This window comes from Capsicum annuum, chromosome 2 (assembly GCF_002878395.1).
Source record: "Capsicum annuum cultivar UCD-10X-F1 chromosome 2, UCD10Xv1.1, whole genome shotgun sequence".
Classification (NCBI taxonomy): Eukaryota; Viridiplantae; Streptophyta; class Magnoliopsida; order Solanales; family Solanaceae; genus Capsicum; species Capsicum annuum.
The window spans coordinates 150539346-150562896 of record NC_061112.1 but is presented as its reverse complement, the minus strand read 5'-3'; the positions used below and the strand labels follow the sequence as shown (position 1 = coordinate 150562896).

The 23551-nt window shown below is 31.6% G+C and overlaps 2 protein-coding genes across 2 annotated transcripts; one reads left to right on the top strand and one right to left on the bottom strand.

Annotated features, from left to right (window-relative positions):
- Nucleotides 1–1656: 1656 nt before the first annotated feature.
- Nucleotides 1657–2957, bottom strand: LOC107861456 (polygalacturonase inhibitor). The gene has a single exon (XM_016706793.2). It carries the CDS (start codon nucleotides 2915–2917, stop codon nucleotides 1934–1936), a length of 984 nt encoding a protein of 327 aa, XP_016562279.1. The 5' UTR covers nucleotides 2918–2957; the 3' UTR covers nucleotides 1657–1933.
- Nucleotides 2958–19876: 16919 nt separating this feature from the next.
- Nucleotides 19877–22474, top strand: LOC107860542 (uncharacterized protein At3g28850). The gene has a single exon (XM_016705932.2). It carries the CDS (start codon nucleotides 20982–20984, stop codon nucleotides 22233–22235), a length of 1254 nt encoding a protein of 417 aa, XP_016561418.1. The 5' UTR covers nucleotides 19877–20981; the 3' UTR covers nucleotides 22236–22474.
- Nucleotides 22475–23551: the final 1077 nt, after the last annotated feature.

The following is a 23551-nucleotide window of genomic DNA, read 5'->3' as shown; positions in this document are numbered from 1 at the left end:
AATTGTTGAATTTTGTTGATATTATGATGTTATGGTTATGTGCTTGACGACGTGATTTCGGCGATATGTGAAACAAATTGGAGTAATTTTGGTATAATTGACAAAAACAAAGCTAGCGGGGGGTGGAATTGAGAAATTGATAGAAGTTGAATGTAGGTTAATTTTCGTTTGTTGTCTTTTTGTTTAAGTCGGAATAAGCATGAATGGGATAGATTTGTGACGTGTTGAAATGGATAGGCAATATAGGTTCGGGTAGGCAAAAATTCAGGAGTGATGTGTTGATTGAATACTTTGAATGTTTAAATGTGCGTTTTGAATATTTTTTTAGTTATCTTATTTAATTCAGATGTATTCATTCGGTCGGAGAATGCCCCGAGGTATTTGTGCTTATTTGCCGGGGAATGCCCCAAAGTAGTTTGTACCCGGAGGACGTTCGTGACGAAGACCCGAGGCGGCGGATGGAGCTTAGTCTAGGGGTAGTATAGAATAGGATTTATATTTTTCGCAATTTTTCTATTTGAGACTGTATAACTCGGATTGGACATTATTTTGATTTTGAACTTTGTTTTATTTGTTTGTTGCTTGTTTAAGTGTTTTACGTAGTTTATACATTCATAGTGCCAAATTAGCCGATATGTTCCACCAAGTGACCATGGTCGAACCATGGGATCGAGGGGTGCCTAACACCTTCCATTTGGTCAAAAGAATTCCTTAACCGGAATCTCTGTTCGCGGATCAGTTTAAAAGAGTCGAAATCGTTTTTGAAAAAGAATTTCCAATGGTGACTTGGCACACCAAATTATGCCAAGTGGCGACTCTGAATTTAAATGTAAATAATCCTTTTCGAAACAAAATCTTCATTTTTATCACTTTAATAATAAAAACCCTTTCGAACCATAAAATCTAATCTTTTTAGAAGTTAAAAAAAGGGTGTGACATAAACAATAATGTGAGATATATAAGAGCAAAATTTGATGATCATCATGTAAAGCATGAGAAACTGATCGGCGGAGAGTGGAGATAAGCATCGGCAAGGAACGTTGAGTTCTCTTCGTCAGAATAAATCGATCTCATAAAACACCCATTAATGATGCGATTAATAGATGGATCAGTGTATATTTTGTAAAGATATGAATCTACGTGATTTCAAGTTCAAACTTTGAATCTCAATCATTCCAAGTTTCATGTGCCCATTGTTCTAACTTCTATAAATTGAAGAAGATGATTTCGAGAGGTTTGATAGATGTGGATTAAATTTATTCAACGGTTCCGGATCAAATTTAATAGAAAATTGGATAATTTTGTGTGAAATAAGAAAATTCAGTCAATTTGGAAAAATATGTTAAATTAGGAGGTATATTTGTGAATTTTGCTAACAGTAAGGACATATTTAATCCTATAATATAACGAAAAACAAAATTAACCATTTAATCAAAGTAGAGGGATATATTTGTCCCTTTTCCCTTAAAACAATGTATGTAAATTTATTTTCTAGGCTACAAGTGCGATTTTACTTCACATAATGAGCCATCAATTTTTCAGATTTTCAATCGTTGGACAATTATGACAATAGTTATGCCCCCATTATAACCTCCTAACCATCTTCACCTGTATATTACTTCAACATACAGTATTACTTTTTTGAAAGAAAAAAGAAAAAGAGGAAAAACATTATATTGATATTAGGACGTGAAAGTACATATGAACAGCAGTGATATATGCACTCGTTATTGAGCTAGTACAGTTTGTAATAAAGTAGTTGTCCAGCAAATAGAGGCAGATTCAACAAGTTTCTCTGCTCAACTGGACCAATAACATAATATAATTATATGGATTCATTATATAATTACTAAAATTATTTATATAAATACTAAATTCGTCGGTTTCAGAAAACCCCACCCAGCACTCTGAAACCGTGGATCGATCACTGAACTTACTTACAGTCCGGCAAAGGAGAGCCGCAAAGGCATTTGTTGTGCAAATAAGAGTACATGTCGAAGGTCTGCAACGTTCCACCTTGTGGAATCTGTCCACAGAGCCTATTATAACTCACATTAAAAAACTGTAACTGTAAGTCTTTCAATCCTTGTGGTAAGCTACCAAAAATCCGATTATGGTTCAAATCCAATGATGTTAAACTCTCAGGTAACTCCACTTTGGAAAGATCGAACTCCAATGCGTTCCTCGACAGATCAATTGTCTGAATAGTCTTGTTCTTCCCAAACAAGAAAGAAACATCTCCTTCAAGCTTGTTCCTTGAGAAATCAAGTGTGCTAAAGTTTAAGTCACCTAAGGATCTTGGCACTTGTCCAGTAAGGCTGTTATGGGAAAGGTAAATATCTGGTATTTGTCCTTTGAATTTCCCAAATGATTCTGGGATTTGTCCAGTGAGTTTGTTGCGGTCTAAGTAAATAGCATTTAAATTAGGAAGTTGAGAAAGTGATGCCGGTATTGTTCCAGTCAATTGGTTGTAGTCTAACTCTAGTAGAGTCAATTTTTTGAGCTGGCTAAGAAACTCAGGAATAGGACCAGTGAGATTAGTAAAGCTGAGTCTTAACATTCTGAGATTTGTGAGCTTAGCAATAGTAGGCTGAATGGTTCCAGTGAGATTTGTGATGTGATGGAATTGCAAGATTTCGAGATACGGGAGGTCGCCGACACCGGTAGGAATTTGGCCGGAGATATTGGCTTGGAAGACAGTGAGAGCATTAATCCGGTTGGTTTTCCTGTCACATTTTACAACATACCAATAACAACAATCTGTGTTTGGATCCCATGAGGCCAAGTGGTAGGGATTGCCCAAGTCTTTCTTGATCTGCAGAAGAACTTGTTTGTCTTTTGGATTGCATCTCACTGAGATTGACGGGGATGGAAAGGAAAGTATAAGGATAAGAATTGCAACGAAAGACAAATTCATTTTCTTTGCTTTTTTATGAATATATTACACGTATCATTGATCCTTTTTGTCAGATATATATATATATATATATATACACACCAGTCGGCTACGCTGTGCTACGTATATAATCCATTCAACCTTAAAATTTTTACTTTTTTTTTTTGGTTTGTCATTCAGTGTTTGGTATTCGCCCCAACGAATTTGAATCACGCGTTACAGATCCATTAAGGTTGCAGCGCTCCCAATAGTATATTATATGTAATTCTATCATTTAACTAAAATCTTTATTTTATTTGATTGATAAATTTTAAATTAGACATATATTATTATATTTAGGTTAATAAAATTTGTATAATAATATTTTAAGTTGTTCAAACTCTTGTGTCATTGATAGTCAATTATATTTTTTAAATAATTTAAATTTTTAACTATTGTGATTTATAATATTTTTCTTCTATTCTACTAATTAGAAGTGACATAGTAAAATTATTATAATAAACACTTGAGATTTTTTTTAAGTTGTTCCATATAAGACGTCAAATTAAATTAAAACATAAGAAATTAATTTATTATTTTATATTTATTTTATTTTTTATTAAATATTATTAATTTTTTAATATTTAAATGACTTATAATAATTAATTAAAGGTGATATAGCAAAATCACGATTGAAATAGTTGAAACAATCATATCATAAATGTCTATTTTAATTTTTTATTAAATATTATTAATTTTTAATGTGTAAATAATTTATAATAATAAATGAGTAAATTTTATCTATAGTCACTTAACTTTATACCCATTATGCAAAAATCACTTTTTCTTTCATTAGAAAAGATAAGATAATGTTTTTTCCAGAAGAATTACATGAAAAATGACCATTTCATAATAATTCATTTCAATCATCGTTGGAATTAATCTTTAGAAGACATGTGTCCTACTATAATATGACAAAGACTTGTTGTTTCTCAGTTATTAGCAGACAGATGTCTAATAGAAAACAATTGATCAATGCCTAATCGAAATGAAGGATGTTTGAGTTGATTGAGCGTGTGATTTTCAGATGATAGATGAATTGAAAATTTTGTATTTTTTTCATTAAGCTTATTGTATAAATTTACTTAATATTAAATCGATGTTAAGTTTCTTTTCTAGTCGGCTGCATTGTACCACGTACGATTCAATATTGTTCCTTAAAATTTTTATTTTATATATAATTCTATTATTTAATTAAAACATTCATTTGTTTGGTTGATAAATTCTGAGTTAGGCATATAAAATTATATTTAGATTGATGAAATTTGTATAATAAAATTTTAAGTTATTCAAATTTTTGTGGCATTGATAGTCAATTATATTTTTTAAATAATTTAAGTATTTTAATTATTGTGATTTATAATAGTTTTTGTTCTCTTCTGCCAATTAGAAGTGACATAGTAAAATTATTATAACAAAAACTTGTATTTTTTTAAGTAGTCACATATAAGACGTCAAGTTAATTTAAAATATCAAAAAATAATTTATCATTTTATGTCTATTTAATTATTTTTATTAAATATTATTAATTTTTTAATACTTAAATGACTTATAATAATTAATTACGAGTGATATAAATAATGGTTGAAGCAGCTGAAGCAGTCATATCATAAACGTTTGTTTTAATTTTTTTATTAAATATCATTAACTTTTTAATACCTAAATGACTTATAATAATTAATTGAGTAAATTTCATCCATAATCACTTAACTTTGCATCTGTTACGAAAAAATCATTTTTCTTTCATTCATTACACGAAAGTCATTTAACTTACTCCGACCATCACAAAAGTCACTATGACCAGATTTTACAATAATCACATCGAAAAAATGATGTGGCAACCTTAATTAGTTCTTAATTTTAATTTATGTGAATATACAATATGTTATTCATATATTGACCTTTTTTATATGTGCACAACTCAATTTTTCATATGGATTATTTAATGAAAGAATATCAATTTTTTAGTAGATTAAACTATCTAATGAAGACTATTTTCATTAAAAAAAAAAAAATTGATTGATATTTTTAGAGAAAATGCATCAAAAATCCCCCAAAACTTGTCACTCCAACTTTATTTAGCACTTAAACTTGACTGAAATTTATATATCCCCCTTAAAAACTTCAAAGTGTATTATCTTTACCCCATCGTGTATCTAACTGGGGCGCATATTTTTCCATTGAATCAAAGCGCGTTGAGGTCAAAATTTAACACAAAAAAAAGGAATAAAAACAAAGGCAACAATAATATTTGCCCCAAATTCATTAAGAATCCTAATTTTTCTTTTTTTTTTTTCCTCATCTCCCTCATCTTCAATCAAGCCAGAAATTCCTTAAAAAAATTAAGACCTTTACTTCATTATAAGGTATAATTCATCTCTTCTTTTAAAAAAAATTATGATTTCTTATCAAGTTTTTTCTATTTTATGTAATTTTTTTGAATGAATTTTTTGTAGCACATCATGAGATCAATTAACTTGAGTAAGATTTGTATGGAGGAGGAAGATTTTCCTTTGAACCAAGAGGTTCAATGCAATTATGAATTTGTGGTGCCTTTGTAAACATCTTGGACTTCGATGAATTCCGGTAGAAGATATTGGGCATGTAATTACTATGGGGTAAAGATCATATTTTGCTCTCATTTCTTCTTTTATTATCCCAACTAATTCAATTGAATTCTGATTTCTTTCTTTTAATCATAAAAGGGTTCAAGATCTTGCAATTTTTGGTATTGGGAGGATAAAGAAAATAATACAGATTCAAGATTCAAATTTGTAATCCCTAAATGGATTAAAAAATTAGGCAAGCTTGAGAATTTAATAGAATCATCTCAATATAACAAGTCTACAATATTCAATGAAGTTGAAAAATTGATTACGAAAACTTCTGAAGAAGTTGATAAGCCTAGGTATCCAAAGAAGATGATAATTGTGTAGATATAAATTTGAAAAAGTTAGAAGAAGAGATTGAAAAGATGAAAGAAAAAGAGAAGAAATGGAGAAGTAACATGGCTAAAGAAAAGACTAAGGATATGCCCTCTTTTTCATCGTGGTCTGTTGTTGTTATAGCTACTAGCTATTGGTTTGAAATGATCTACGTAAAGAACGACTCAATAAAATTACCTAAGAATTTGATATTGTTAGTTGGTATAATGGTGTGTATTGTCCTTTATTTTGAAATGAATTTGATCTTTTGTAATTATTCTTGACTTATTTTAGTGTAATGTAGTTCTTTATCTCTGCATTGTATTTGAAATTGAGTAAATTTTGTTAGGTCTTGTGGGATGGTCTCTTAGTGTAAGGCTTTCTTTGGGATTACAATTGAATGTTATTGTTCTTATTGGACTGTCAAACATGATTCAATCCAAAGTGCAGACAAAGTTGCATAATGATATGATAAAAACAGTAGTCAAAATTACACATCAAAATAGTGCACTTGTAGCTGCATATTTGAAATTGTATTTGGAAAAGTGAAAACAAGTAAAATTTTCACTTTTTTCACTCATACTTCTCTCACAAAATTTCAAAAACAATTTTAATTTATATTCATGGTCAAACATAACTCCAACTCCAAATTCAACTTCAACTCCAACTCTAAAAAATTATGATTTTAATGCCCAGACGGGCCTTAATTTCTTGCTTTGTTTCTTCTCACATGCACATTGGGCTGCCATTCTGGGCTGTACAGCCCAGTGCCCTCTTTCTACTCAAGTTCAATTTTAAACAAGGGACTACCACATGAAAAATTGAGTGCATCTATACTATGCATTTTGTTGGGCTTAACCCATTTTATGGGGACCAAAACCAATTTTATTGTTTGAATGGGCTCTTGCATCACTTGTAAAAATCAAGTGGAATGACCAATTTTAAGGTCTAGGATGAATATTTAGCCATTGTTTGCGACCAGTAGTAGGGAGATAGCTAAACTTTAATCGAAAACCCTTAAACACCATTAATCATTCTTTGATTTTGAATTTATAAATGTTTGAACCCCATAACTGAGAATTTTAAAAGTAAGGTGTGTTCGTATGGAGGAAATATTTCTCAATTTTTATATGTTTGGTTGATCAAAATTTAATATTTTCTCTAGAAAAGTAAATTCCTTAAAAATGGGAATATCTCTAGTGAAAATATGAAAAACATAAGTTTTTATAAGTGACATTCCATATTGTACTCCTATCCTAGTGGATTTAGAGTATTCGGTAGGGGTTCCCGGAAACTCAGTAACTTTCATGTGGTTCTTATATTTATATTGAAAAATTTAGTAAATATATAAGAATTATAAACTGAAACCCATAAATGAAATGTGTTATTGGTCTAGTGGTAAACAAGGAGTTTGCTAAAGCTGTCTTCTTGGTCATGGGTTCTCTAGCCCCATCACTCACTATATTTAATTTTATTTTTTTGTTCAAAGAACTTACGAATTTTAAATTCTAGATTCACCTCTGCAAGTATAGTATGTCATAATCGGATTGGCAGAAAAAAGAATGAATAGTGGCCATTCAAATTCAAGCCTTGATGATTCCCAAAGGTCCAAATCTAACTTAAAAACAGAAGTATTAGTTTTACTTTCACATGGGGATGAATTCATCAGTTTGTGGCCTGGACTTTTTGAGCCTTGACGGATTCTCTAGTTTTGGTCCTCCTAAAGACTATATAATATAATGGACATATTTCTGAATTGCGAACTCTGCTCTATAGTCTAAATTGTAATATAGGGGGCGAAGAACCTAGGAAAAACTTCGTTCATAATATTTATTTAGTAACATATTTCTTTACATCTAACCATATAAGCAAAACTAACGTTCTCTTTATAGTTTTATTTGACACGTTAAATACGTATTCCTTAGGTGCTTAGACTTTGAGTTATTTATATAGAGCTCGTTGGAATAAGATTAAAATCTGGTCAAACTAGCTTTTAATCTCTATTTTAGCTTTTAAGGTGTTTGGTTAAATTAAAAAGTGCTTAAAAAAAAACTAAAAACTGATTAAAAGAATCAAAAAGTGAGAAACTCGGTACCCAACTTTTTGCTTTTTTAGGTTTGACCAATACATTTAACTTTTTATCCCTTATATTTTCCTCCAATTCCAACAACATCCTCAACTTGTAGCCCTTAAATATATATTTTTTTCTTTTTCTCTTTGCCACTTGGCTTCATCTCTTCCCTCCAATTTCCTCTACATCTTTCTTCTTTATTTTCATCGAATCCATCATTACATCGGAGGTTTATTCAAAAAATTATTTTAGAATTAAAAATTATAAATAATTCACTTTATTTATGGTGTTAACAACTTTAAGGACATTTAAGTCATTTTAACAGCAAAAAAATGTTTAACATCACTTGTTTATCAAAAACATCAACTTTTTTTTCAGTTTCAGCACTTCTATCCATACACTTATCTGCTTAATTTATAAACACTTATTTTAACCTTTTAATCACTTAAACTAAAAAACTATTTTTTTAAATCCTATACAAACGGGCTCATAAACTTCTTTAAGCAATTACAATTTCATCATATAAGAAAATCTCCTTTTGTGATTTAATGGAATACTAACATCTGTAACACTCTTTTTTTCATTGCTAATGTGTTATCTATTTGATTATATATTTTTATGCTTGATAAAAATAAATACATGAATATATAATCTTTTAAACCCAAGAAATATTGTACTCAATTCCTCATTGATTCTCTACGCGTCATTCTTTCTTCTCCTCTTTCCTCTCTCTACATCTTTCATGTGCCTCTAGCTCTTCTTTTTATCGAAAGATTAGTGATTGTGACATTTAAAGATTTGATAAATTCATTTTAAGATGACTTAATTATATTTATTCAAGAGAATTATTTGATCACTACAGTACCCTTTTATCTCTTTGCACATTAATTAACAAGTAGAGAAAGATCTTTTAAACTTGTTCAAATCAGTTATTAGGCAAACCTAAATTTAGAGGGGAAAAATTAATGCATTCTTAGTTTTCGAAAAACACTCATTTTGAATCAAATTTAAATAATTAAAAACCACTTATTTTTACTGAAAAGGATGTAAAATATGTAGGTATATTTGTATTTACGAGGGTGGCATCAAATTTCAGAAAATGAGGTGGTCAAGCCGTCATAAAAAGTAGAACCTTAGCCTAAACCGGTATTATTAATTAAAATCATAACCTAATATCATATATACAATTCTTCCTCTCGCTTTTATAAAAAGATAGCATAAAAGAAATATAATAATAATTTAAAAGGGGAATTTGTTAGTGGCATAGTGGAGATCATGAACGTAAAGTTTAAGGAAGAAAGCATTAAACAGAAAAAAGACCCGACATTCTTTCCATAATCTACGCACAATTGTCAATGTACACCTCTCCTTCTTAACTAAACCATATGATTGTAATTATTAGTGGAGTCAAAATATTCATTCAGGTGGCAGAGTATAAAGAAGAAGTAAATTTATAAAAAAAGCTAAGAACTGTCAATATGTAATATATACACGTAAAAGATATATTTCTATCTAGTTACATAGTATAATTTTTGTGATGAAGGGATATCAGTCAGCAGTGGTGGAGCCACATTGAATTCAGGGGGTTTGTCCGAACCCCTTTCATTGAAAAATTATACTATTTTTACATGATAAAAAATATTTTTATGTATATATAGTAGATGTTGAACCCCTCGATTAGTCTGTATATTTACTTCTGAAATCCCTCAGTAAAAATTCTGGCTCGTCCACTGTTAGTCGACACCCCTTAGTTACATGTGGCTCCACCAAATATTTGGTCAAGCACCTTAATTATTATTTATTTATTTATTAATTTTTGTAAAAAAACACCTAAATTTTTATCTCCCCTTAAAATATGGGAATTTTATGTATTTCTTTTTAGGCCTTTTCTCTTAATGCGCACCCAATTATACTCTACGGGAAATACCTTGCCTAGTGGGTAGTGGCTAACTAGTTATTGATTTTGCTGAAATTTTTCAACAGCTGGGTACGTATTTTGTGCACTAGTAATACTACTTTAAGCTAGCCTAGCATGCGTCGTTGTGTTTGTATACAAGTGATGAAATATGACGTTTTTGTTCGGCACTAAGTAGGCATTTGAATATAAATTGGATGACATTTGAAAGAAGTATTTGAAGTAGAGTTGAAAAAAAATAATATTAAATATGTCCTTAATTAGATGCAACTTTAGTTTTTTCTTATATTTATTATATTTTTTCTTAAATATGTGGAAAAATAAAATAAAATACACATACATTCTTAAATGAGTGTATAATGCAACTTTAGTTTTTTGGGAATGAATCCAAAAATCTTTCGTGGGGAGAAGAAAGTAGCTAGAGAAAAGGTGAGTTTGCTAAATCAATTTCACTAGTCTTAAATGCGTGAACGTATTCTGTGAAAGAAAATAAATATGTAGCAGCTGCTAGTATGTACCCCATATATTAAAGGTTGTAGTACTACATAGTAGTTGATGAAGAACTGCCCAAAAGATTTGTGAGCAGAGCCTTTTCCCCTTCAATCTTTCTTGTCAGTAGCGGTGAAAAAATTGAAGCCGCTAGTGGCATCTGCATTTACAGGATGTCATGATATTAAATGATTATTAGCAATCATGAAGAAAGAAAAAAATAAAAACTTCCATATGAATTTAGTGTCCAGGCCACTTTACTATTTGTAATAAATGGTTAGATATTACTGGGATCCTAAAAGAGAGTACACGTGCCATAAAGACAAGGTAAGAGACCATATCCTCCATGTGTAGTGAAAGTGTGAGGATTAGGATTGAGGAGGAAGCACAACCGCACGTGTTCGTTGTCCTCGCTGTAAAATGAAGGAGAATGAACAATTAATCTCGATGAATATGTTGATTAAGTTTCTTTGAAGTCAATTAGCGTAATGGACATATTTTGTATTTAAAGGGGTGTTCGGACTCTGATTCAAAATTTTAAAAGGACATACAAAATTTGAAAATTTTCAAATGAGCTCTGTTTCGACCTTATTAAGTCCTACATTAGCAATTGAAATAGATTATTCCTCACTTAATACCTTGGTGTTACCGTGCAATCTCCTCAAAATTATTATTCCTCCTCCCCTAGTGGGTCAGGCAATTAAATTTTCAACCCCCACAACCCTTTTCAGTCAAATTATAAGACGTGAGACTCTTTTAATTATCTTGTAAGGTAAAATAATCTTCCTATCATGCATTTTACCATTAGCTAGCAGCGTTTACCTAGGATAAGGTGTGAGCCTTCATCCGTCTTGTCACATTTGAAATATGCTTAATCGAAATTTTGGATTAAGAATATTGTCTTTTAGGCTCCAAACTCAGTAAAAATTTGTTATGGCTAATACGTCTATAAGGGGTGCTACCTAATTGAGTCGTTCCATTAGTTAATTTAACAATGCGCCTTAATATTAACTATATTAACATTATTATCGGTGTTGGAAGTGATAAAGAAATGGACCTTGGACCTACTCAACCTCAAAAGCTAGCTCATGAGGGGAGAATTGCCCAAGACCATATAAAGAGAGCAAGGACCCTTTAACCCACCGATGTGGAGACTCTAACAGGAGACACACTCTAAATCTTCTAGAAAACAGCTAGAGTTAGTAAAAGTCCTTGCATAATTAGGTTGTGAAATTAGGACACCCATCCATTACGTGAGAAATCCGGACGATCAATAATTTGAATTGTAAGTGTCCTAACTAGATCAATAATTTTACAGATATCCGAAAGCACAAGAAGAAAGGATAAGGTACAAGATATTTTCCTAGTAGTAGCTAAGCTAGAATGGTAAATGCACAAGTATTTTGTCACTTCGTTTGGATAGGAAAGTAATGGACAGATTTTTTGAGTTGGTTTGTTTGCACAAAATAATACGAATGGGAAGGTAGTCCGTCATTATTGTTAAATGGTCCATCACAGTTTCTGAGGTTCAAATTCATCACAAAGAAGGTAAAAAAATAGATTAAGAGAAATGTACACTATATAAATTATGTTAGTAAATCAAGAGAAAATTACCTTTTTTTCTTTAATTGTACTTTATAATTAAATAATTATTTCTAAGTATAATAGATTGGATATTTATTAATTACTAGTCTAATCGCACGTGCCTCGCACGTGTAATGTTTGATTATTTAAAATTAAATAATTTTATTTATTGCGGAGATTTTTAATGAAGTATAAAAGTTTATATTATTTTCCAAAGATTCTTCACACTTTAATATATTAATGTAAACGTAAATATATATATATAGCGTAAGCACATATTTTACCATAAATATATTTAATTAATTCTCAACTCTTAAATATTAAAAAAATAGTGAAAATACGATGTTAATAGAGAAAACAAAACACTACCTCAAATAATTTTATCATCATCAAATAGAAATCTTCAGTTTGTCATACTTAAAATATTTCTATAATTAAGAAAATCTTAATATTTAGAATTATAAAACCAATTAACACTTTACATTATATAATTCTTTCCTTAATTAAAAAATCTGAAAACCTATATCCCACGTAGAATAATTGGACGTTAGTGCTAAATACGAAAATTAGATTAGTACATTGAGTTCAAATTATTGTTTTATTCTGATCGCTTCTTCCTTAATTCTGATGACTTTTAATAAGGAAATTTTTTATTAATTCTGATGACTTTTAATAAGGAAAGGTTTTATCATTAACATATTTAATTGTTTTTCAATTTATTGAAGTCTCATGACTACTAATAAGGAAAGGTTTTATTAATTCTGACGACTTCTAATAAGAAAAGGTTTTACCATAAATATATTTAATTATTTCTCAACTCTTAAATATTAAAAAAAAAAGGTGAAAAAACGATTTTGTCTAGAGCAAAAACTTTTAATAAAGGGCAAAAAGTTCAAACAATATTTTTAAGGCCCTTCACACTTTTAATATATTATAGATATAGATCATAGATTATAGATTATAAATTATAGATATAAATTATAGATATAGATATAGATATAGATTATAGATGTACTTTCTAAGTTAAATTCAAATTACAAAGTATAATAAATTGGATAATTTAGTAACATAATTGTTTCTTTAAGAAAAGTGGAAAATACAGACAAATAAAAAGGGTACAAATAAATATACTTTTTTATAATAAAAATGTGACAATCAAGAAAGGGTGCGTATAAATTATAAGGCGTAGAAGATATGGAAGGAGTGAAGATGTGAGCATGTAGTTAGTTGTGATGGTAAATGATGGCACTTCAATATCAAATGAATGACTTGTCTCCACATTTGTAAATGAAGAGCCCATTGTGTCCCTCTATCTTTTCACTGTTAAATAGCCACTAGGGCATCATCATCGAAGGATTTGACCCAGAGTATAGAAAAATCTATAATAGCGAGTGCTACCTATCGAATGAGGCTCTATCCTATGCGAATTCAGATTATTTGGACTTCAATACATGTGTCAGACACCGAATAAAAAATCAAAAAGAAAAATAGTGCTGCTTTTCTTGCTTATTTTCTAAGCCCGCCAAAAAGCTGGTCTGCCTTTAATTAGTATTATGGTCATAGGTGAATCAGGAATTTACCATAAGGGAGAATGCACAGCCTCTCATCTAATTTCTAGTTCTAGCCTCCTGCACCATGCGTCTTGTACTAACTTATTGAAGATTCCAAATATTTTTACTACTTATAATATGATTTTGTCATACTATTTGAAATGAAACTTGAAACCATATTCATGTTCCCGATACAAGAATCAAATTTTAAAAAGATTTAATTTAGAAATTCTTTTTTCCTTCGTACAAAATACATGTAGATCTTGATTTCATCTACGAGGTTTACTCCAATGATCTTACTATGTCAAGTAGACATAAATGAGTCTACTTAGCAAAAAGGTAAACATAACAATTATACTTCAATTTCAAATCTGAAATGATTAAATGGGGGAAACATTTTACAAAACGAAAAATATAATAGTACGACTAAAAATAGGATTGAATTATGTGAAGATTTTCTTTTGAAAATCACAGGGGTGGCCCTGGCTCCCTACATAAGATATTTTTTTTGTTTCATTTGGGCAAATCAGTACCATTGATTCCTTTGCCTGGACACTTCTCTAGTGACCTTTACATATAATCTTAGAAAGTCATTCTAAAAATTTAGGGATAAATGGACAATACTAGAGAGTTATAGCACACCATTAATTAGTTACTAGTGCTTAAAATTAAACAAGTAGGTTAGTAAATGGAAAACCGACCTTCTTGGATTAGATAGGAGTATTTCATAATGGACCAAAGAATACTTGGAAGTATACTATTGAAAAATCATTATTCTTTTCATCTCAATTTATGAAAACATGATTACTCCCTCGCCACGATATCATATAGTATAACACTAAACAACTTGCATATTTTGTTGATCGTAGCATAAAATAAGTGTATATATCATTTGATAGCTACTTTGCTTAAACTATTTTAAAGATGTGCTGTTGAAGATTGTCAATGAAACGGCTACGCTACATTATAATGATTTACTTAGCATTGCTCCACCTAATCATAATCCAAGTAAAACAAAGTTGTGTGCTGTCTATACCATGTCACTAGTTGATTATTGATTACCTATAATGTCTAAATTTTGTAATATGAATAGCGGTCTTGTTGGATATATTCTCTGATATATTCGTACAGTTTTAATTTTTTTTTTTTCTGTGAAATAGTGGTTAGATTGTATCCATCCATTCCCATTTAAGTTTGTTAACCTGAAGATTGACACAGATTTGAACTGATAATGAAGGAAACAAACCCTAATTATTTGAGATAAAAAGAGAGAAAAGAGACGGAAGAGAGATAAAGAAAAACTTTTTCTTATTCATCTAAAGGTTCTAGAACGGGTCCACTACTATTTATATTTATAATAGTGGATGAGGTTATTATCATTATGTACATGGGCCCAATCTGTCATAAGAAATAATCGGCCCAAAACAATTACTCATGCAATTGGAAATGTAAAGTATGAGATATATACACTCTGTGCAAAGATATACACATGTATGCATCACTATGGCTATGTAACTCCAACACCGCCCCTCAAGTTGGAGGGTGAAAACATGCCAAGCTTGCTGAGGAGAAGATGATGAGAAGGGTCATGAAGTGGTTTGGTGAAGATGTCAGCTAACTGGTCAGCGGAAGCAACAAATTGGAGAGAGATGAGGCCAGATTGGACACAATCACGTACGTAGTGGCAATCTATCTCGATGTGCTTGGTACGCTCGTGAAAGACTGGATTCCTAGCAATGTGTAGAGTTGCCCGGCTGTCACAATATACAGGAACAGGATTAGTAACAACAACATCAAAATCAGCTAACAGTCGAATCAGCCATGATAATTCAGCAGTCACTTTGCGTAAGGCACGATATTCTTTTTCAACAGAGGAGAGGGAGATAATTGGTTGTTTCTTACTCTTCCATGAGACAGGAGAGCCTCCCAAAGTGATAAATAAACCAGTAACTGAGCGACGAGAGTCAATACAAGCTGCTCAGTCAGAATCAGAAAAAGCCATTAAGGAAAAATCCACAGTGGGATTAAACAAAACACCAAAAGCAGGAGCATTGAGTAAGTATCTCAGTAAATGAATGTCATCCATAAGATGGGGAACCTGAGGAGCCTGTAAAAATTGGCTCAAATGTTGAACAACAAAGAAGATGTCAGGCCTGGTATGCTGAAGAAAATTCAGCTTACCAACCAGACGCCTATAAGTAGAAGGGTCAGTAAGAGGAGCTCTCATATCAGTAGTTAGCTTCAGAGAGGCATCCAGAGGAGCAGAAACAACAGAAAACTGCTCACAATGGAATTCAGCTAGTAAATCAGAAACAAACTTATGTTGTGACATATGATAACCATGAGGAGTGGAAGAGATTTTTAGACTTAGAAAATAGTGAAGTAGACCAAGATCTTTGATCTTGAACTGATCATCCAGAAACAACTTTAAGGAGTCCAATTCAAAAATATCATCCCCAGCAAAAAGGATATCATCAACATATACAACAATAACAGTGAGAGAAGTACCAACCTGTTTAGTAAAAAGGGAGTAATCATTCTTACTTGAAGAATAACCATGAATGGATAAGACATCTGATAACTTGGAAAACCAGGAAGCCTGTTTGAGGCCATATAAACTCTTCCTTAATTTTCAAATCAAAGGAGCAGAAGTAGGGATAGATGAGGATAAAGTCAAGCTAAGTGGAGGCTTCTTATATACTTCCTCATAGAGACACCATGAAGAAAAACATTGTTGACATCAAGTTGATATATGGTCTAGTTTCTTTTAACAGCAATCAATAACAGAACTTTAATAGTGGTGAACTTTACAACAGGAGAAAAAGTTTCAGTATAATCAATGCGCTCTTTTTGAGTGTCACCTCGGATGACCAATCTAGCCTTGTATCTTTTCACAGAACCATCAGACTTATGTTTGATCTTATAAACCAACTTGCAAGAGATGGATTTCTTGTGGGCAGGTAGAGCAACCAGATCCTAGGTATGATTGGCCTCAAGAGCATGGAACTCTTGGAGTATAGCATCCTGCCAGGCAGGATGACAGACAGCCTGATGATGTGTCTGAGATTCAAGTGTGGGAAATGCTAGTGATGAAATCTTGGAAACAGAGGTGCATATATAATTAGATAAGTATGGAGGTGTAGAGTGTGTTCTAGAAGATCTTCTAATATGAGGGACAAGTGAAGCAGGTGGTGAACTGTTGGTAGGAGGAAGAGGAATAGAAACAAAGTAAGAAGGAGGAGGAATGTCCAAATCAGGGGGAGGAGATGAGATATTAACATAAGAATGGGAATATGGGAAAAGATGTTCATGAAAAATGACATCTCTGGAGAAAAAAAATAGAATGTGTTTTGAGGTTTAGTAGCTTGTATCCCCTTTTACCACAAGGGTATCCAAGAAACACACAAGATATTGACCTAGGCTGAAACTTGTCTCTACTAATGATTAAAGAATGAGCATAGCAAAGGCAACCAACAGATTTGAGATGGTCATAAGTGGGAGGAATTCCATGAAGTTTTTCATAAGGTGATATATTTTGTAAAACAGAAGAGGGGAGTCTGTTGATGAGATATGTGGCAGTTAAGACACAATCACCCTAATATTTGATTGGCAAGTTGGATTGAAAAAAGTACGGCTCTAGATGTTTTAAGCAAGTTTTTGTGTTTCCTTTCCACAACACCATTTTGCTGTGGTGTGTGAGGAATAATGGACTGATGGAGAATCCTATTTTCAAAAAAGAAAGAAACAGCTTCAGAGTTACTACCCAACTCAGAAGCATTATCAGATCTGAATGACTGAACTGGAGTATTGAACTGAACCCTGACCATGGAAACAAATGCCTTGAGAATGGATAAAGCACTATCTTTACTAGACATAAGATGGGTCCAAGTGACCCTGGTGAAGTCATCAACTAGTGTGAGAAAGTATCTAAATCCATTATAAGTTGTAGTGTGATATGGTCCCCATATATCTATATGGACTAGTTGAAAAGGAACTGTGGTGTGAATATTATGAGGGGGAAAGATAGTCTTCTTCTTAACCTAAAGAAGTTTAGGTCTTGTATGTCGTAGACCATCGTAGATCGAACCTAAACAAGGCTCTGCTTCCACGAATCTTCGAGAAACTTCATGTGAGGGTAAGATCGGACGATAGCTTGTGTCGAGAACTACCGGAAACCTAGCTTTGATACTATGTTAACCTGAAGATTGACACAGATTTGAACTGATAATGAAGGAAACAAACCCTAATTATTTGAGATGAAACGAGAGAAAAGAGACGGAAGAGAAATAAAGAAAAACTTTTTCTTATTCATCTAAAGTTTTTAGAATGGGTCCATTACTATTTATATTTGTAGTAGTGGACCGGGTTATTATCATTGTGTACATGGGCCCAATCTGTCATAAGAAATAATCGGCCCAAAACAATTACTAATGCAATTGGAAATGTAAAGTATGAGATATATACAGTTTGTACAAAAATATACACATGTATGTATCACTATGGCTATGTAACTCCAACAAAGTTGTATTATTGTTTTTTGGAGAATGGAGAGTAAACAATTTTTTAGACAATTACTCCATTGTAGAATAAGGTGCAAGTTAATTTCTCTCTGAGTTTTGTATATACTAGTTTAGTTGTACGTGCCTCGCGCGTGTATCTTACTTTAATGAGTTCAAACATCAAACTAAATAGGATGTGTTTAAATTATAAAGACGAATACAATAATTAAATTCAACATGAATAGTAAAGCTGAACAATTTAATTAATTAAACCTAACCTTTATAAAAAAAATCTACCACTTGTAAACTGCAACAAAATATTACGATGATAGAGACAATAAAACAATACAATTAAATCTAACTTTTACACAAAAAATTTCTTAAGGTCGTCCAACAGTCATTTAATACCTTTAAACTCTAATAAAATAATACGATAATAGAGATATCAAAATAATACGACTAAACCTAACCTTTGCACAAAAAAAATAAAATTCAAAGCAAAGATTTTAAAATAACACAATTAAACCTAACCTTTACATATAAAAATTATTCAAAGCCGACCAACATTTATGTAACACCTGTAAACTACAACAAAATAATACGATAAAATAGATATCAAAATAATACAATTAAACTTAAATTTTACACACAAAAATCCTAAAATTCTAACCTTAAAAAGTGGTAGGGATTTTTTGTTACCATACATACTTTTCTTAAAAAATATAAAATTTTAATTCTTAAATGTTTTTATTTTCTTTTCCACGTTAATTTAATTTCTTTTAAAGATTTTACCATAAACAGTTTAACGTACATCTCAATATTTATAGAAGTATTTCATTAATAAAATTCTATTTTAGGAGTATTTTTTTAATTCATCAAAGAAAAATATTAATTAATTTTCTTTCCATATAGTTTAGGAGTCCCATATATTTTAGGAGTCTAGTTAATATAATAAAAATAATTAAAAATTAAATTAAAAAAATAGTGAAAAGACAGTTTTGCCTAAAGAACAGTGTTTTAATGAAGAATAAAAAATTCTAATCACTTTTCTAATATATTAGAGATTATAGATATAGATTATAGATATAAATATAGATTATAGATATGAGAAAAGATTACACCGATAATTCATATAAATTAATAATACAAGTTACATTTGGAGAGCAATAAACCTTTTTCCAGGAAATAAAATTTAAAAAGCTATTTTGAGTTGAGATTTTTGTTCAAAGCCAACACGCTATTGAAAGACTAGAAATAAGATGGCCCCAAGCCAGGAGTGGACTCACTAATTTAATTCAACCATTATATTTATGATAAAAATATTATTTAATATCTATATAGATATTTCCTTGTTTCGTATTAGTTGACCCCTATAGATTTGATATTCATTAAGAAAAATATTTATTAGGGTCTATTTTATCAAATTAATCTTATTAATTATACTTTGAAAATATAAATTTGAATATATACAACTTGGTTAGTCATTTTATGATAAAAGTATTATTGAAAGAACATATTAAAATTCTCTGGATTTCATCACTGTAACAACTAAATTGAAAACAATATTTTTAGAAAGATGACCATCTAAAATGAGACGGAAAGAGTATAAAACATAGGGATCGTTTGGTTGTGAACAAGTTATCCCGGAATAATTAATTCTGGGATTAATTATTTCGGATTAGTTATCCCACCATATGTATGGGACAACTTATCCCATCACTAGGGCACTAATGGTGACATAAGTGATCGCTTTACTAACTTATCCGATCAATCAAATATGAGATAAAATAATCTCATAATTTATTCCGAAACTATTACTCCATTAGATTAAAATTTCTAGCTCCGACCGAGCCAGTATAAATACTTGTCGTCATATATACGGGGTTATAAGTGATTTATATATGGAAAAGTAATAAATGAGCAAAAAAAATTTATACATAGGGTAATTGACAGAAGTGTATATAAAAGTAAAATTTATTTATTAGTAGTAGGTTAATATAAAAAAGACTAATGTGCGCAATTTTTTACGTTATATAATCTCTCTTCAAAATTCAAACGTTATTCAGTCCTTACATTTTCAGTTATCTATCAAGTGTATGGCAGCCATTTTCTAATTCCACCAAGAATCACACAGCCTTGTTATACGCAAGCCGTTACTCTTTAACAAAACAGAAAGGCACCATATTGTTTCTACAACTACTATTCATCTATTCGTCTACCCACTGACGAGGTCGTTTTTTGTTTTTGTCCATTCTTTCTGCTTTGCTGGCTTTTTCGATAGCGACGTTAATCTTTCAAAGTGATAAATAGAGAATTTGGGGTTAGTGGGGAAATGAGAAAGAAATGTGATGGTAACTGCTGAAAGGGTCCTTCTACTCTCCGCCCTCTTCTTTTGACTTTGCCTTTTCGTCTTCTTTTTCCCATTCTTTTAGTTTTTGGCATCCACTATTTGGTTTGGTTGTTTTTCTCATCTTATTCATCCTCTTATCAATGCGAGATTTTTGCTTTATTGACGGAGGATCTAAGTTAAGATTTTGCTTAAGCCATTGATTTTTTTTCTTTTTTTTTTTTTTTTTGTCGTCAACTCAATTATGGTTTTATTACTCCAACTTCTATTTTTACCGTAGAAAAACAAATCAAAAGATTTGAATTGTGTGGCTTTCCATTGATGGCAAATAGCGTCCCCTGTTTTTCAGAGAACAGAAGGTTCCACTTTCTCTCTCTTTCTCCCCCTTATCGATTCCAGTAATTCTCTTCTAGTATTAATTTTTTAATTTCAGTGCTATTTGTTATCTATCCATTTTTAATTCCTCGATTAGGTTGCTTAATCTTGGAATCTATACCCAATTATACCACCCACCTTAATTATCTAAGAATGTTCTTCTAATCTCTTCTCCCCAGATAAAAAAAAAAAAAAGTACCATTTGATTGAATTGTTTAACCAACCTCTTTGGAGATAAAGGGAAGATAAAGAGAAGTGTACTTTTTATTCTTCAAATTTAATTTCTACAGTAATGGGTTGTGCAACTTCAAAGCCAAAGGTGTGCCACAAATGCAGGGCACCCTGTTCACCGGTGCGCCGGAGCTACTCAATGCAAGACGATGTTAGCTACCATATGGTGGCTCTCACTTCTTCCACTTTAGGATCTTTAAAGCTTGATCCACTCAACCATAGTCAATCTATCAAAGACGATGGATCATCTTCGTTTGAGCACGTTGATTTCGATGAAGTGAGGAGTTGTAAAGAAGAGTTTGCTATGGGATTGATTGAAGCAAAAACATGGTCAGAAATGATCAACGAGAAAATCCCCAAAGTTGTCCCGAAAACTCCCATTAGAACTCCACCTGGTGAGCCAGAAACTATCAATACTTGGGAATTAATGGAAGGTCTTGAAGATTGTAGTCCCCTTAAACCAGTTCATCATGTTCGTAGCTTTTCATTCCATGTATCTCCAAATCCAGATTCTTCGCAATATGATCTGCCTACGCCAAGAGTTAAAGATGATATCGAAGGTTCCCCGAAGCCATTGTGGGAGGAAGTAGCTGAAGATGAAACAAACTCAAGTTCAAACGACACATCTATCGTGTCCGAGTTTGATCCTGAAGTGATTTCCACATTCAGAAAAGCATTAGAAGATCTCCCACCGGAAAATCCATTTCACCTTAAACCGTTAACTGACGAAAGCCATCAGCCGGCTGCTGATAACGAAGACACATTGGAGATAACGGATGCGAAGAAAGTCACAGAGTACAAGGTCAGTAAAGATAAGATTGTTGTTTATTTCACAAGTTTAAGAGGTGTGAGGAAAACCTACGAGGATTGTTGTCATGTTCGAGTGATTCTAAAGGGCTTAGGTGTTAAGATCGATGAAAGAGATGTATCGATGCATTCGGGGTTCAAAGAGGAGCTGAAAGAATTACTGGGAAATGAATATAGTGGAGGGGGATTGCCTAGGATATTTTTAGGCAAAAAATACATTGGTGGAGCTGATGAAATACGACGAATGAACGAGGATGGAAAGCTCGAGAAGTTTGTCGAAAACTGTGAGAAAGTGGAGGATGGTGTTGTACTTGGAAGTTGTAATTGTGAGGCCTGTGGAGATATTAGATTCGTACCATGTGAGACATGTTCAGGGAGCTGTAAAATTTATTATGAAGCAGATTATGAAGAAGAACAAGAAGAAATTGAAGACGATGAATATGGGTTCCAACGATGTCCAGATTGTAATGAAAACGGGCTTATTCGATGTCCAATTTGTTGTGATTAAGGTTGATCACAAAATTTTCTTGGTCTTTTTTTTTTTCTTTTATACCTAGTTTTGTTTGGATTAATTTTTTCTTTTTGGATGATGTTTGTTGTACAGTGAGGAGTTTTGATTGATTTTACTATATAGTCATAACCAAACTTATAAACCTGTTCCAAGCTCTGGAGTTGTGGTGTAATAGTCTTCTGTAATACATTTTCCAGGTAAAACAAGAGCCTATAAGTACAATTTTGAATTTTTCCTATTATAAAGTCCAACATAATGTATGTAGGTCATACCACATATTGCACTAAATACTTTGGGTTTCGGGTTAGGAATGGTGATTTAGTGTTTGCTTAGCTTCTGCATTTCTTATCTAGCTGACGATATACAAATTTGAAATTTAAAATTTAAATTAGTGTATAGTTAAAATATCATTACAGTCACTATTTATTTATAATAATGTGTTCTAGTTAATACTTACCAATTAATAATACACTCTTTATTTTAAAAAGTAAACTTTATATATAGAAAACGAATTGAAAGGAACTGGTGCAACTGCACACACTGGTTTAAATATGCATCCGTCGGCCAGCGAAATTTAAATGCTTTGAGTTGGTTTGGTTTGTATTAATTCAATAACGGCAATTTTTGAAAAATTAAGTAGTAGAGTATATGTTTTTAGTGTTTGATCCCCCCCACCGCGTTCTAAACAAGGGGAAAATATTTTGTGGTCATACTTCTGCTGCCAAATATTTGTGGTCATAATAGTGCTCCTGCCATTTTTAAATCATGTCTAGTGTCCACATAGATGGCTACTTGTTTTGGTTACTTTTATCGTCATTGCACCGAATGGAAAATTCATAAATATTGCTTAAAGTATATATTCAATATAAGTTTGCATACCTAACTAATGTATACTAAATATTTGTAGCAAAGCGTGTTCAATTGATCATGTTTGAGTTCATGGCCCTGCCACTAATGGCATCTTTCAAGGACTTTGAAGAGTGGATTCTGATCGCATAGATAACTTGATCTTTTTTTTCACCTCATCTAATGTCTGCATTGACGTCCGACTAAATCTCGATTCGTGTCGAGAAGTCCCTAAAGCGCTAACTAATAAAGACTACTCCATACCAAAAGAATTCAAACTTGAGACCTCTGGTTAAAGATTGAAAGAATATTTGTCACTCTACCACAACCCTCGTCGGTACAACTTGATCTTTTGTATAATCTTGCAAGCAAGAATGACTAAATCTTATAAAAGAGGCTATGACACATTACGCAGCTTAAAGTAGTATTGAAATTTGATTTGTGCTTTACTCATTGAGGAAGTAGAA

Coding starts and splice junctions, on each gene's coding strand:
- LOC107861456 (XM_016706793.2), bottom strand. CDS start 2,917: ATGAATTTGTCTTTCGTTGCAATTCTTATCCTTATACTTTCCTTTCCA.
- LOC107860542 (XM_016705932.2), top strand. CDS start 20,982: ATGGGTTGTGCAACTTCAAAGCCAAAGGTGTGCCACAAATGCAGGGCA.